Source organism: Panthera tigris, chromosome A3 (assembly GCF_018350195.1).
Source record: "Panthera tigris isolate Pti1 chromosome A3, P.tigris_Pti1_mat1.1, whole genome shotgun sequence".
NCBI classification, from domain to species: Eukaryota; Metazoa; Chordata; class Mammalia; order Carnivora; family Felidae; genus Panthera; species Panthera tigris.
In genome coordinates this window covers 118,636,600-118,651,682 of record NC_056662.1, presented here as the reverse complement: position 1 = coordinate 118,651,682, position 15,083 = coordinate 118,636,600, and the positions used below count along the sequence as shown (strand labels likewise).

The window sequence follows — 15,083 nt, the reverse complement described above, 5'->3', positions numbered from 1 at the left end:
GGTGTCTGGAGTCCCGGCAGCTGGAGCAGACGCAGGAGCAATGGGTCACGGTTCAGAGCCCGACACGGTGTGACTCGTTAGGATTCTGTGCACACGCGGTGGGGGTCCTTCTGCCAGGCTGGTCGGGGGCCCCCTAGCCGCTTACACAGACTGGGTAGCGCTTCTGCCGGAAGGTGAGCGTCGGGCCTCTCCGGCCCAGAGGGCACCGTGAGGGGGGGGGGGGGGGGGGGCTCTCTCGCAGCGTGTGGTGCTGGCAGGCCGCTCGGCCTTCGTCCCGCTCGTCGCGCTGATCATCCACGCATCCATCCTTCCGTGCTCTGGGGCAGCCAAGACGTGCAGGATCTATTGGCCAGGAAAATATTCACTCCTGTGCCTCATGCCCATGCTGACATCCTGAATATGCGTCCCGCCACACACACAATAAACCCTGGATGACATTGTGCCATGAGGAAATGCCGTCTGGGGAAAGAAGCCTCTTGAACCCTGGCCTCCAGGCCTCTCGCCCTTCACCTGCTCTGGTCAGTCGGGCCTCTTTCTCACGGCAAGCAGAAGCCTGCCAGAGTCTGTAAACACAGCTGGGTTTAGTTTGTGAAGTCCCCTAAATCCCCCCGTGTCACGGTCTCTCTCTCTCTCAAGGGGCTGTCTAGAACTCTCCCGACACATGCACACCCCGAGAGCCCAAGGCTTTATTCCGACTCCTTGAAGGACGGATTTAAACCAGAAGGGCAAAGACCGAAGAAAAAGGAGCACGTAGACAGGCTGAGAAGAGTTGGGTTTTATTGTTCTCGTGTACTGGGTAGGGTGCAAAACTGCCCTCCCCGCCACTGGCCCGGGGGCGGGGGCAGGATGGTTCCGGAGACTCTGCCATTTTGAGCGTCAAGGCTTATGGGTTCACGAGCACGGTGGGTTCCACCTTCTAACATGAAGTGCAAACTAATTCACAGCCACATTTCACCAGGAGGGAGAGACAGTCCTGCTGAAGGCACTTGAATCCCAGCACACCCCAATGCCAGAATTTGTTTTCCTTCTGGTTACCCTGATAAATCTAGATGCCACTCTCCTGGAGAGCCAGCACTGCCGGCAGCTGTGTTAGCCGGGGAGCAGGGTGTGAGGGCCCGTCACTGGTAGAACTTCTTGTTGGGGCTGTTAGCGTGGTCGATGAGCAGCTGGCACGGGGTGAACGGTTTTCCGTAGGCAGCCTCGTACTTCCTGAGCCTGTCCACTATCTTCTGGGCGCCATACAGATCCACATAGCGGAAGGGCCCTAAATGGAGAAACAGGACTTCGTTGAAGGCGACAGCAAAACGAGCTCTGGGGTAAAACAAGCAACTTTCCCAACTTGCGAGACCAACCTCCAAGGCACGGGGGAAAGCCAAGCCCGAAGACGGCTCCGATGTCTCCCTCTGCGGGCGTGGCCAGGATCCCTTCCTGCAGGCACATGATGGCCTCATTCACAAATCTTGTCACCAGGCGGTACTGGAGGTCTTCGTCAGAGCAGCTGCCGAGAGAGAGAGACACTGAGGTAGATGAAGTGTCACGGGAGGGACGCGGGAACTGCGCGTGCGGGAAAGAGGGTTGCTGCCGCCAGAGCCCAGAGGGTCAGCCAGGACGGAACTTCCAATGCTGGAGAGGAGGAGCCACTGGGAAGCCGCCCTCACCCTTGGAATAGAGTCTTAGGGCTGCTTGTCCTAATCGGCCTGAAACTGGCGCTTAGACCAGGGGAGGGGAGGGGAGGGGAGGGGAGGGGAGGGGAGGGGAGGGGAGGGTGGAGAGAATCTCTTGACCTCATCAGCTGCCAATTATAAATGATAAAAATGACCTGGGGCTTGAAGGGACCCAGGACAGTCGTCTTTCGAGTTCCCTCCAGACCTTCAGAGGGAAGGCCGGAACAGGGGTCTTTCCAAGGCTTGGCTGCAGTCCCCACCCCGATGCTTGGCAGAAAGCGAGGAGGCACGTGGAAGGGCAGGAGTATTCGGTCAGGCAAGGTGAGTATAACAAAGATGGAAGAGGACTGAGAAACTTTGGAGAGAAACACGTTTCCACGCTATTAGCTACTCAGGTTAACTCACACGTCAGACTTAGGAGGCACCTTCAGACTTGCCAAGATACCATCCATGTCAGAATTCAAACTCTTATTCTTCACGCCCTCCTGGTAGATGTAAAAGCCCTTCCCAGACTTGCGACCTAAAAGAAGCCGGAAAAGGGAGGATTGCCATCTCTCAGAGCGCCAGCCTGAGGATTCTCTCCTCCGCTAGTCTGTGCGAAGCTCTAACCTCTCGACCGTACCCCTGACCTGGCTGGCTGGCTAACCCTGGAAATTCGGTGTTTGCCAGCAGCGTTGGCAGAGAAGGAAAAATGACGTTGTGTTTCCCGGAGCCTGGAACTCTGTGTATGTGGCTGGGAAAGGCCACCTGGATCAGCTTTAAAGTCCAGACGTGCAACGCCAGGCCCTAGCATGCCGTGCTCCCGGTGCCGATTTTGCCGCTGCTTTGACGAGAGAGCGAGCGAGCCACCTCTGCCGGGCCTCCCTCATATCCTCTGTGTTAGAAGCATCACCTTCTCTGCACGGGTGGCCAGACAGCATGGGGACGCCTGGGTGCAGAACTTGCTCCTGCAGGATGACAGGTGTATTCCAGGCCTTGGGCCCCGATGAGAGTGCCTGTCAGTCTTGCCTACCTTGGGCGGTGGCGGAGCCTCAGGCCAGAGTCCTGCCTTTGTCTGTGGTCTACGGGCCCAGCCTAAGGGGTTGTCGTGAAGTCATTTAAAAAACTCCCCGGACACTGGGCTCTGTGTTTAGGAAGAACTCTCCCACACGGGCCTTCTGGGACTGTGTCTCAGGAAACTGGAATTACGTGTCTCTGAGGCTACTCACCCAGGAAGCCCCTGGACACCATCTGCTTCAGCAGTTCTACGCTTCCGCCTTCAAACCGCTCCCCAAAGGCTTTGCCTAGATCTTCTGCCACGTGTTTTGCCACGTCCACGCCAACTTCATCGACCAGTGTGGCAGCACCCACGGGAAAGCCAAAGCTTGTGGTAAGGGAATCCAGCTTCTTAGGGTCAACTCCTTCCTGAACGGGAGGTAAGCAGGGACCTCAAGGAAAGGCATCCTGGGCCCTCCCACGAAGGCTCCCCAGGCTGGCCCTCCGAGACCGGGCTGCCGCGACACCCGCTTCTCTCCTGGGCGCCGCCTGGCCAGGCCCAGGACCGGGGCTGTTCCACCCAGGGAGGCAAAGGAGCTTTGGGAGTCAGCAGGGGGAAAGTCTGAGCCTTCCCGAACCCACAGCACTTTAAGGAATGAACAAATTCATTTAGAGATGAACACATTGTTCATTTCCTTCTCGTTTGCAATTCTGAATCTCGGTAGTAATGAGATACTGCGGCGCACAGGGGGAAGTCTCCCATAACTAAGAGAAGAGGCCTCGCCACGGAGCAGTGCTGCGGAGCCCCCCGAGCCAGCGTCTGACGAGTGCCCGGCGAGGAGGTGCCACCGGAGGGGTGTGTGCAGCAGAAGCCGGCCCAGCACCCATCAGGCCAACGGGCCTGCGTGTTCTGGATGGTCCCTGCCTCAAAGGGGATGCAGAAACCGTGAAGAGCACGTCGGGAGGCCCTGGGCCTAGTGGAGCAGGGAGGCGGTTAAGGGAGCGGAGCTAAAATTCTGCCCACTGTAGGGCAGCAGAGCCCATGATTTCCAACCACCGTGTGGAAGGACCAGGCAAAAAGATCCCCAGGCATCTCGGGGATGCACCAGGACTTAGTGTATTAGGAGGAAGCCCGTTCCTCATCCCGACAGAAGCAATTTGGAGACTGGTGTAAGGGGTGGAAGATGCCTCCAACATTCCAAGAGCGGTACCAACCTGGAGGATTCGGAGGACTTCAGACATCATGGGTGCGAGACACCGGGTGGTATAGAAGCCAGGTCCGTCCTGCCAAGGGAGAGAACGTGAGCTCGGCGGCTCCTCTGCTTCAGGTGCCACCCAAGTGTGAAAGCAGGCTCCCTTCCCCAGGTGTCGCTTCAAAATTCAAGGCGGTTTATGCTTTCAAACAGAATCGTTAAAATTACATTGCAGGGGAAGCCACAGCCAGAGCAGCACGGCTTCAACCAAACGGCACAGCACAGGGTTTCACAGCCACCTGAAAGGTCTGGAATGGCTGGGAGAATCTGCCGTGTCCCAGACACTCCCCTCTCAGACCGTGACTCAGCAGTACCGTCCACAGCACTGTCCATGCGGCAGACAACCAAGGGGAAATCCTACCCAAAGGTGACATATTTGCCCCAGAATAGGTGTAAACAAGCCTGGAGGTATAAGGAGTCTTGACGGAACCTTCCCCAAATCTGCCACCTGTTTCACAGCTCTTCACCTTAACCACAACGATGACCTTCCCCTGCTTGAGCCCGACTGCCACGACGGAAGCAGTTGTGTCCTTAGAAGTTTTCTCGGTTGTGATGATCTCCAGCAGTTGCATCTTGTCCACCGGAGAGAAGTAGTGCATGCCGACCACCTGGCAAGGGGAAGGCAAAGCCAACATCTAAGAACACCGAGGAGAGAACCCGCCAGCACGCACGCTCTGCGGGAGAGAAAAGGCAGTTGGATACAGGAATGCTGCTCGGCACCGCCGAGCGGTGTGGTGTGGCACTGTGGTTCTCTGAGAAAAAGGTCAGTGTGTTCACAGGGCTCACTGGAATCCTCTTCCATCTGCTTCTAGGGCTTTTCACTGAGGGCAACAGATCCTACTGACAATTAGCACCAAATCACAGCGAATGGCCAGATTAGATTTATCAGGGAAGAATGAATGAAGGTTCCACTCATACTAATGATACTGAGTTTAGGTGAGAGGGCCCACTTTTTCTGGTGGGGAGGCAGAGGGAGGCAGAAGAGTCAGTATGCCAGACCGTCAGAGCTAGATCTCGAGTTCACAGATGGGCCTCACCACCAGGATACCGGGTTTAAATAACAGTTACCAACATTCAAATGCACCTGAAGACTCATTAAACCAATGATTCTCAAAGTGAAGTACTGGACCAGTAGCATTAACATCGCCTGGGAAATGTTCGAACTGCAAATTCTCAGGCCCGCCCCAGACTCACATCTACTGAATGAGACTGGGGGCAGGGTCCAGAGCTGTGCTTAAGAAGTCTTCCAGGTGAGGGCGCCTGGGTGGCGCAGTCGGTTAAGCGTCCGACTTCAGCCAGGTCACGATCTCACGGTCCGTGAGTTCGAGCCCCGCGTCAGGCTCTGGGCTGATGGCTCAGAGCCTGGAGCCTGTTTCCGATTCTGTGTCTCCCTCTCTCTCTGTCCCTCCCCCGTTCATGCTCTGTCTCTCTCTGTCCCAAAAATAAATAAACGTTGAAAAAAAAAAAAAATTAAAAAAAAAAAAAAAAAAGAAAAAAAAAAGAAGTCTTCCAGGTGATTCTGATTCACGCTGAAGTTGAGAACCTCCTTCTTAAGCTAACAATTGGTCCTCCCAAACTGAACTGCTGTGGGAGAGAACAATTTCACCATAGAACTTAGTTTTGCTCCCCCTACCCTCACCTTAATTGTAAGATATAACTAATAATATCTAATAATATAACTAATATAACAACAGCAATACTGATTGCTGGCTATGCACTGTTCTTTAATACATTTGCCATTATTCCTTACATTTAACCCATCGCTCTGTGAACTAGCCAGTCTTATCTAGATGAGGAAAAAAGACATCAGGAGGTTAAAAGTGGTAGCTCAGGGTCAGTTAGTGAATGGCAGTGGGATTCTATCACAGTTGGCCTGTTTCCAAAGCCTGCCTACCCTCCATTATGTAATACACACATCATTTACATGTTCCATAAACTTACCAATCCAAAAGTTACTTTTCACCCCTCAACTGTTCTTTAACTGATGTCTAAAGCATTTAAAAAGGCAGGTCCTTATTCAGACTCAGTACTTCTGAGCAAAAGGAATTAGCCTGTATGACATATAATTTATACACGAAATGTACAGACTTTAAAGTATTCATATTGATGGGTTTTAACAACTGCATATACACTCGTGTAATTACTACCCTAAGCAAAATGTATTTACATCACTCAAGAAAGTTGTGCCAAAGGTGACCAACTTGTCCCAGACTGCCGGGACTTTCTTGGTTGGAGCACTGGAGGTCCTATGTCCCAGGAAAGCCAACAGATGGCTGGTGACCCTACCTATGCCCCTTTGACCTTAATTTTATATAGCAAAGGAGAAGCAGGTGGCAGAAGCTATCCAAGATACCTGGAGGCCAGGACTGCAAAGCATGATGCTTGTTCCACTCCACTGGGAAGATGAGAAGTTAGCATCGAAGATTCTCCTTTATGGACTTTATTCATTTATTTTTTAAAAATGTTTACTTATTTATTTTTGAGAGAGACAGAGAGCACAAACAGAGGATTGGCAAAGAGAGAGGTGAAGAGAGAATCCCAAGCAGGCTCTGTGCTGACAGAGGGCTTGAACTCACGAACTGTGAGATCATGACCTGAGCCAAAATCGGGAGTCAGATATTCAACCAACTGAGCCACCAGGGCGCCCCTCCTTTATGGACTTTCAATGTTGCAGAGGTGCTCAGAGTGATAGGACATGGCCAGACTGTCCATCTACCTTTATACTGTTTTTGTGTCTCCCCTCAGTGTCACACTATCAGCTGCCACTTCTCCCTATGACCTTCTCCTGCCATCCCTGAACCTGCCTCTATCAGGTCCTACATCACTTCCGATCTGCTGTGTGCTAGGAAATGAGATTACCTTGCATTAGCAAACTATTAGAATAGGAATAAACAGACTTTTGTGTTTTCAGTACAAGGACTTTGTGTTAACAAATCCAGCTGCTTAAAGGTCCTTTATATTTCCTGCCTACTTTTGGCTGACTCTGGCTAGCTGAGGCTAATTGCTATCCTCCAGAGAGGTGAGGTGTTTTATTTCTCCTTGGGTGATTTCACTTTCCTAGTGTTACTCCGGTAGACAGAAGCCCAAAGATGAATCTCTAAGCATCATTCCAAATGCTCACTGAAAGTGCTTCTACCCTTTCGTGTCCTGGTGGGAGGTCTGAGTGAACCCACACGTGGACACATCTCAACACATCTCCTGATTTTCCATTCCTGGATATGAAGTTGGAACCAAACAGGTCTCAGTCACCGGTGTCTGCTCTGTAGCTTATGTGAGATTTTGGAGTATCCCCTCTTATTTTGGGGTCTATTTTTATTTTTAAAAGTTTTTTTTTTTTTTATTTTTAAAGATATTATTTAAGTGATCTCTACACCCAATATGGGGCTCAAATTCACAACCCCGAGATCATGAGTCACACATCACAAGCTCTACAGACTGAGCCAACCAGGTGCCCCTTGGGCCTATCTTTAAATACCTTATTATAGGGTACCTGGGTGGCTCAGTCAGTTAAACATTTGGCTCAGGTCGTGATCTCACAGTTCGAGGCTGCTTGGGATTCTGTCTCCCTCTCTCTCTCAAAAATAAATAGACATTACTTATTTAAAAAAAGATTTTTTTTAATGTTTATTCATTTTTGAGAGACACAGAGAATCAGACCGCGAATGGGGGAAGGGCAGAGGGAGAGGGAGACATAGAATCCGAAGCAGAATCCAGGCTCTGAGCTGTCAGCACAGAGCCTGATGTGGGGCTCGAACTCACCAACTGTGAGATCATGACCTGAGCCAATGTCAGACACCCAACCGACTGAGCCACCCAGGCACCCCCAAAATAAATAGACGTTAAAAAAAACCCCTATTATAATAAAGGTAGGTTTCATTATTCTTTTATGTTTATTTTTGAATGAGAGTAAGCGGGGTAGGGGCAGAGAGAGAGAGGGAGACAGAGAATCCCAGGTAGGCTTCGTGCTGTCAGCACAGAGCCCAATGCGGGACTCAAACCCACAAACCATGAGATTGTGACCTGAGCTGAGATCAAGAGTTGGATGCTTCACTGACTCAGCCACCCAAGCGCCCCAAAGAAGGTAGGTTTTATAGTCTGAACCTAAAAAATCAGAGCCGTTAGGGATGCAAATCACCTGTGAAAGTACACTTTCACTGTGCTTCCCTTACGCCAGCATCTCACAGTGGCCATGGGATGAGCTGCTCTGTGCCCAGTTTTTGGGGAGAGCCCACCACCCCTCTACTTCACAGTCCACACCAGTCCCTTCTCATGCTCTAAGTCTTCCTCAGGGAGCCTGTGGTGGGAAAACATTTCAGGGTTTTCCCTCTGTACAGAATTTACCTTCTCAGGTCTTTTGCTGACAGAGGCAATTTGACGGATGGGGAGAGCAGACGTGTTACTGGCAAAGACACAGTGATCCGGAACCACCTGCAAAGGAAAAGCATTTAAGAACGTGTCACGTAGGCCTGAGAGATGACTGCAGTCCAAACAAAGCTAAAGGTGACACCTGGGTCCAGCCCCGCTCTCCCCCAGAACCACTCAGACAGTGGATACTATTTGCCCAGGGCTTCCGAGATGGGGAGTGTGTCGGCCTTGTTCTCTTTCCCATTCAGCTGCCTTCTAGCTCTGGCCCGGCATCCTAACCTGGAGACTACACCCCGGCAGTTAGGTAAATGAGACAGCTCAGATAAACACTGACAAGATGGCTTTGAATCAAATCTCATTCGTTTCAAGATCTGGCATGGGTGCCAATTCCTCTTCTTGTCTGGATCTGCACTCAAGTCTGAAAGCTCATGATACCCCCACCCTTCACTTTGATAAGAACAAGCCATACCGTGCGTGCCTAGCTCATTTTATGGTGTTATTAGAAAATGTTGCACCACGGTAATTAATCTACGGCACGTGAATACTATTAACTATTAGCTTTATCAACCTGGAGAATAGTCTTTAATATAGACTATGTCATCATTCTGTCCATGATCGCAAGTTATTCATGTTTTTATTCAGCTGCTTATATAAAAACATGGACAGCGCATCTGTCAAATTTGTGCAAACTGGGACAGGCAAAATTTTAACATCAGAGATGGGAATCAGGTTCAAGACACATTCAACACACTGAAAGGTGAGTCTAAAATATTGTAACCCGGCAAAATACTGCATTAAGATTTTTTTAAAAAGAAAAAAGGGAAAACTCTAGAGAGGCCCCTGGTGGACGAAGCCTGGCTTAGCGGTCAGCTTGTGGTGAGGCCCCCATGATCTCAGTTAATCAGCAGTGAGTTGACAGCAGAGCGTAAGTGCAAGGAGCTAACGGACTCTCCGGGGGCATGTCTTGGCGGTGAGGCGTTCCATGCTGGTGGTGAAACTCTCTATGAAGAGCAAACCAGTGTCTCCAAAGGCGGTTGGCAACAACTCCCCCCCTCCTCGTTCCGGCGTCTCTCCTCCCATCCAGAGGTGGAGACCGCTTCCTCCCTCGAGTCTCGTGACTTGCTTTTACCAACGGAAAGCAGCAGTGAGGCGCTGAGCTCCAGGCCAGGCCCTGAGAAGCCCCCACCGTCCAGGCCAGGCCCTGAGAAGCCCCCACCGCTTCTGCTTTGGTTCGCTCGGCAGCCAGAGGCACCGCTGTACAGGCTCGTTCACAGTCTGCACTTCTCTTGATCTGATCCCTCCTCCCTCTCTTCTCCTTGGCCGCTAGTTTCCCAGCCGCTAAAACTAACAAACCTTTCTCCATGCCGGCACTCCCAAACCCAGACACTCCGGAAGCAAATACCATCACCCAGTCACCCGGCAGACGCTCTTCTCTCCATGTTGCCTGTGTCTGCTTTTGCCGGTCCTGAGGGTCTACCTGCCACTGCCTCGGCAGGTGCCCCCGGAGCCGTGGGAACACCACCTACACACGTGAGCTGACGTGCCACCCGGCACAGACGGAACATAAATCTACCCGGCTCTTCGAACTTTTCCCCTCAGCTAATCGACATCACACTTTGTCAAAAGGGAAGATTTTGCAACGTATGGACTTCAAAGTGGAAGCTGTCCCCAAAAGAGCTGCTTGTCTTTAGTTTCTAAACCCCCCTTAGGTTCAGTCTATCACACAGCAGCGACCGTCCTCACACAGAAGGGCGTCGTGAGGGTACAGCCACTACTCAAGACACCTAGAGCACTGCCAAGTCTGTGCCATTTCATTTGCACAATTTATTAGCCCACATTCTATTGATATAACTATAGGCTGGTCAAGACCCCGGTTCTATCTTGTGTCCGGATTATTGTCATTTCTTCTCTGGGCCTTTTCTTATACCACCCACTATAACACTTGTTTTATTTATGGGAGGTAGAGCATTTGGGGTCAAAACCAAAGCAGCATTTGCACAAAGTGAGCATCTGAAACCTGCCAGGGGAAAAAATTTCTCCCCTACTTCCTTTGTGGACTAGACCTGAAGAAGTATAGTTACGGCTTGTAGCCAACCAAAAATGTCAAGAAAGCTGGCTATACTCCATGAGGTTATCTGTAGGTCTGGGTGACTGAACTCCCACGGAATGCTAATGAACCCTGTGCTTAGATTAATAAACTACTTGATTTTCCTCCCTTAGGACTCAGATTTGACTTTTGTAACTACGTAGTGTGCACGAATTGACATAAAAACTGATGTTTGGAAACAGCCCTATAAAGGGAACCATGAGTTTCTGTTTAAAAAACAAAACAAAAAACCACCCGTGTCCTCCACTCACTGGGATTCAGGTACAACAGGCCTCTTACTTACCGCTTCTACTTCCTTTAACACTCTGTGTTTAACATTAAGATCCTCAAAAACAGCTTCAATCACCATGTCGGCCTTTTCAAAACCCTGGTAATCGAGCTGTCCGGTCAAGTTGCTGAAAATGGAGTCCCTTTCAAATGACGTTAGAGCTTTCTTCTTCACTTTATCATTCAATCTAGAAAAAACACAGTCCTAGTCAGAGTGGAAGAATAGGAAACTTAACATCTACTGAGCGTCCAGGGGCCAGACAGCACACTATGTATTTTCAACCAATACTGTGAGGCGGCTCTTTTACTCCCATTTTGAGAAAGAAGAGTTCCTCAAACAGGCTCAAAGGGATTCGTGGGCAAATGGCTAGGTACTAGGGGGCCAAAGACAGGCTGGCCCCCAAATCCACATTCTTTCTCCTAGAAGATGCCTCTAAATGCAGAACTTACATAAACTCTATTACTCCTGAAACAGTTAAATTTGTCCAGAAGAGTAAACGCAAACACTAGAGTGGCAAAACAAAGGAGCAGCTCTAGTAACTCTCTAACAGAGGGAACACCCCATACGTGTCCTAGACCACATGGACTTCTACCTGATCACGCATCATTTTGTTATTCTATAATTAGAACCTTCTGGAAAAGAGACCAAGCATGACTTCTTATATTCTTTCTTATTTATTTATAAGTTTATTTATTTATTTTGAGAGAAGAAGAGAGTGCATAAGCAGGGGAGAAGGGCAGAGAGAGAGAGAGGGAGAGAATCCAAAGCAGGCTCTGTGCTGTCAGCATGGAGACTGAGGCAGGGCTCAAACCCACAGTGAGATCACGATCTGAGCTGAAATCGAGACTCAGATGCTTAACTGACTAAGCCACTCAGGCACCCCTATTTCTTTTATTCTTAAATCCACTTCCCAGTTAGCATGTGGTAGCACATTGTATTGATTACATAAAATATTAACTCAAGGTTTCTTATGTCCCATAGGGAGTTAAAAAGGATTTCTGCGATTTAGACATTTAACTGATTACTTTTCACTGCCAAGAAAAACAGGCTCTCTTAGGTTTTAATCTGACCACACTTTCAGAATAACTGACCTAGAGTTTTCCTCTGAATGAAGAATGGAGCTGAATCACATTCACTAATTTCCTTAACCAAAAGAAAAATTGAACCCACAGGGTAAGTTCAAACAAGTATTCAATCAAATTTCTTGGTTTCTGACAACCGTGTCAGCAGTCAGCAAACAAAATGCTCATCAGAGTTCAAAACATCATTAGTTGCTCTAATTCTAATGCCTAATCTTGAAACTGTCTTCAAGAGAGGCTAGGAAACACATGTATGCCCAGTCAGCAGTATGGTGAGGGGCACTTGCCAGAGGCTGACATTTCTGAAGCACAGAGGGAAACCTGGGGCACCTAACTCTAAGAGAGACAGAGTGGCATCTGTTCTCAAGCAGCAATTTCTCATTTCAGTGACCGTAGGAGATGGTGTTTGGGGATGCTTACATGCTAGTCTCAGGGCAACACTGTTATCTAGCTAGCACATGCCAATTTTGGGGGGGGGGGGGGCTCAGAATCGTTTACTCCAACTCCTTGCTATCTTACAATAATCTGCCAAAACAATTAAACCTGCCATGTCTTGGGTAGCACAGTAGTAGCAGCAGAAGAGTCTCTGCAGAAAAGAGGTCAAACATGATTAAGCTACATAACGCATTGAAGAAAAAAGCTCATTCAACTACAAGTCACGTGTAGGGCAGTCCAAGTGCAGCAAGCTTATTCATTACACTGGAGTGGAGAACTGAGCTGAAACCAGTTCCTAGTTTGGCCAAGCTGCTGCTCTGCTTTTCCCCCTCTGCAAAACAGGGAGTGGGGACCAGGGGGGGAGGAGGAGGAGTATGTGGGCAGGAGGGAGAATAATATTCACCTTTTATTAATTCAAAGGTAAGATGGAGACACATTCTGTAAAGACTCAGACATTGTGGAACCAAATCTGTTACCTGCTTTTCCACAGTAACGCAGCCAAGAAATATAAGGTACACGAGTTTTGATCCCAGCCCCAACCTTCAATTTGCAGTTATGACACATTTCCTCACATCCTCTTCTTCCACAGAGTCATGCTGTTTCAATGTTCCATGACAATACAGCAGTGAAATGGAAACTATCAAAATTCACAAACACGAGGATTTCTAGTCTTGATACCAAAGCATAAAATAAATGGCATTTAAAAATATCTGATAGTTTTCTCTTCTGCATTCAGACATTACAGATTCCAGTGATGTTCATGGTTTATAATATGTACAACAATATGAAGGGAAAGGAATCACGGTTTCTAAAAATCAAAGGAAACAGCTTAACTACTGAGCATCCAGTACTCACCACGTTCAGGAAAAAGGAACCTGTAATGGCAAAAAACAAACAGCATTCTGCTGACAGAGGCAGAGAGCTGGCTCACCCTTTGAACACTTGTTGCTGTCCTCGGTCCAGCCCGGCTAGTGTAGCATCTTTAAGGATGGTCTTTATGCCCTTATCCACAGACACCTGGGCGATGCCGGCCCCCATCAGCCCTGCACCAAGAATGGCTAGGTGCCTAGAAGGAAAGCATAAATGACTTTTGGTGAACTTATCGCTTCAGTAAAAGTGGGAGACTGTCCAAGTTATAATCCAGTACACCAACTAAAGTGGGCACAACGATAAGGTATTTTAAACAATTTTTATCTATAAAAATATGCCTTTAATAAGTGACTGATTTTCGGAGTTAAATGCAAAAATCCATTAGGTCTACAAGAGTTGGCCTACACGAGAAGACAGAACTATACTGATCTTCAATCATACCTTAAGATCACTGAGAACAAAACAACCTGGTTTATTCTGAAGTCAACATGAGTATTTCTGTTTTCCAAACAAAAGCCAATTTGCAGTGATATGTCCAAAGACATACCACTTCTTCCACTTAACTTGTTAGTGATTTTACCATTTTCCAGTAAGTTTTCATTTCTCCTGAAATTTGTGCCAATTTTACTCCTTACATGGATTAGATCAAATTCTCCTGGATGGCTTCTTTGCTTCTAGACCTAACCTCGCTATCCCCCAATACCTCCATATATCCACATTATTTTTGTCCTCTCAATTACATTCTAAGCATTTCATGGGCCAGAGATCATACCTGATTACTCTTTTTAAATTTTTAAAAATGTTTTATTTATTTTTGAGACAGAGAGAGACAGAGCATGAGCAGGGGAGGGGTAGAGAGAGAGCGAAACACAGAATCCAAAGCAGGCTCCAGGCTCTGAACTGTCAGCACAGAGCCCGACGCGGGGCTCCAACTCACAAACTGTGAGATCATGACCTGAACCGAAGACAGATGCTTAACTGACTGAGCCACCCAGGCGCCCCTCTTTTTAGTTTTCCATAGTTCCGGAGCAATGTGCCATACTCCCAGAGCAAATAAAAAATTTTTTCCAGAACGATTTCCTTCAAAAAAGAAGCCTAAATTTACAGCACTCTGTAGACATAAATTAGAGTTGTAATACAGGTTAAAGTTTCATTCCTAACAATTCTGATTATAATGTTCAGAAATCATATTTATGACCCAAAAAAGGAAACCTAATTTCAAGTCCTGGAAGCAACTTTCAAATGTAACTTTGTAGTAACACACTTACATGGTTAATGTTAAGAAACTGGAGAACAATGAGAAAACAGGATAGAGACATACATATAAAGAACAGACTGAGGGGCGCCTGGGTGGCTCACTTGGTTAAACATCTGACTCCTGATTTCAGCTCAGGTCATGATCTCACATTTCATGATCGAGCCCTGCAGGGGCTCTGTGCTGACAGCGCAGAGCCCGCTTGGGATTTTCCTTCTCTCTCTTCCCCTCCCCACTCATGCTCAGTCTGTCTGTCTGTCTGTCTGTCTCTCTCTCTCTCAAAAAAGACACAAAAAACAAAAAACAGGGACTGAAAAGATTGATACATTTATTGTGTGAAAACTAAAAATTTCTGTTAGACAAATGACCGCACAAAATTAAGATAAACATAGGATAGGAGGAAATCTGCAACATATAGCAGCAAAGAATTACAACTTGGGAAATAAAGAACATGCATATTATCAATTAAAAAAAGACAACTCAGGGGTACCTGGCTGCCTTACTCAGTGGAGTGTGTGACTTTTGATTTCACGGTCATGAGTTTGAGCCCCAAGTTGGCCATGGAGATTACTTAAAAAACAACAAAAAAGGACGGGATGCCCGAGTGTCTCAGTTAAGCATGACTCTTGATTTTGGCTCAGGTCATGATCTCATGGTTTGTGGGTTTGAGCCCTGCATTGGGCTCCGCATTGACAGCATGGAGCCTGCTTGGGATTCTCTCTCTCCAGCCCCCTCTCAAAATAAATATACTTAAAAAAAACACAAAAAACAAAACAAAATGGACAACCCAGTAAAATGGGCAAGGGCTTATA

General features: G+C 48.1%; 1 protein-coding gene across 1 annotated transcript in view; it reads right to left on the bottom strand.

Moving 5' to 3' along the window:
- Positions 1–760: 760 nt before the first annotated feature.
- The window catches only part of HADHA (hydroxyacyl-CoA dehydrogenase trifunctional multienzyme complex subunit alpha), a 49,632-nt gene continuing 35,309 nt past the window's right edge, over positions 761–15,083 (bottom strand). The window contains exons 12-20 of the mRNA XM_007088927.3: positions 13,078–13,212; positions 10,648–10,819; positions 8,234–8,320; positions 4,360–4,500; positions 3,855–3,923; positions 2,873–3,068; positions 2,070–2,184; positions 1,353–1,498; positions 761–1,264 (exon numbers count right to left, since the gene is read on the bottom strand). Coding sequence (XP_007088989.1) covers positions 1,119–1,264; positions 1,353–1,498; positions 2,070–2,184; positions 2,873–3,068; positions 3,855–3,923; positions 4,360–4,500; positions 8,234–8,320; positions 10,648–10,819; positions 13,078–13,212 — 1,207 coding nt within the window. The 3' untranslated portion in view covers positions 761–1,118. The remainder of the gene's footprint in view (positions 1,265–1,352; positions 1,499–2,069; positions 2,185–2,872; positions 3,069–3,854; positions 3,924–4,359; positions 4,501–8,233; positions 8,321–10,647; positions 10,820–13,077; positions 13,213–15,083) is intronic.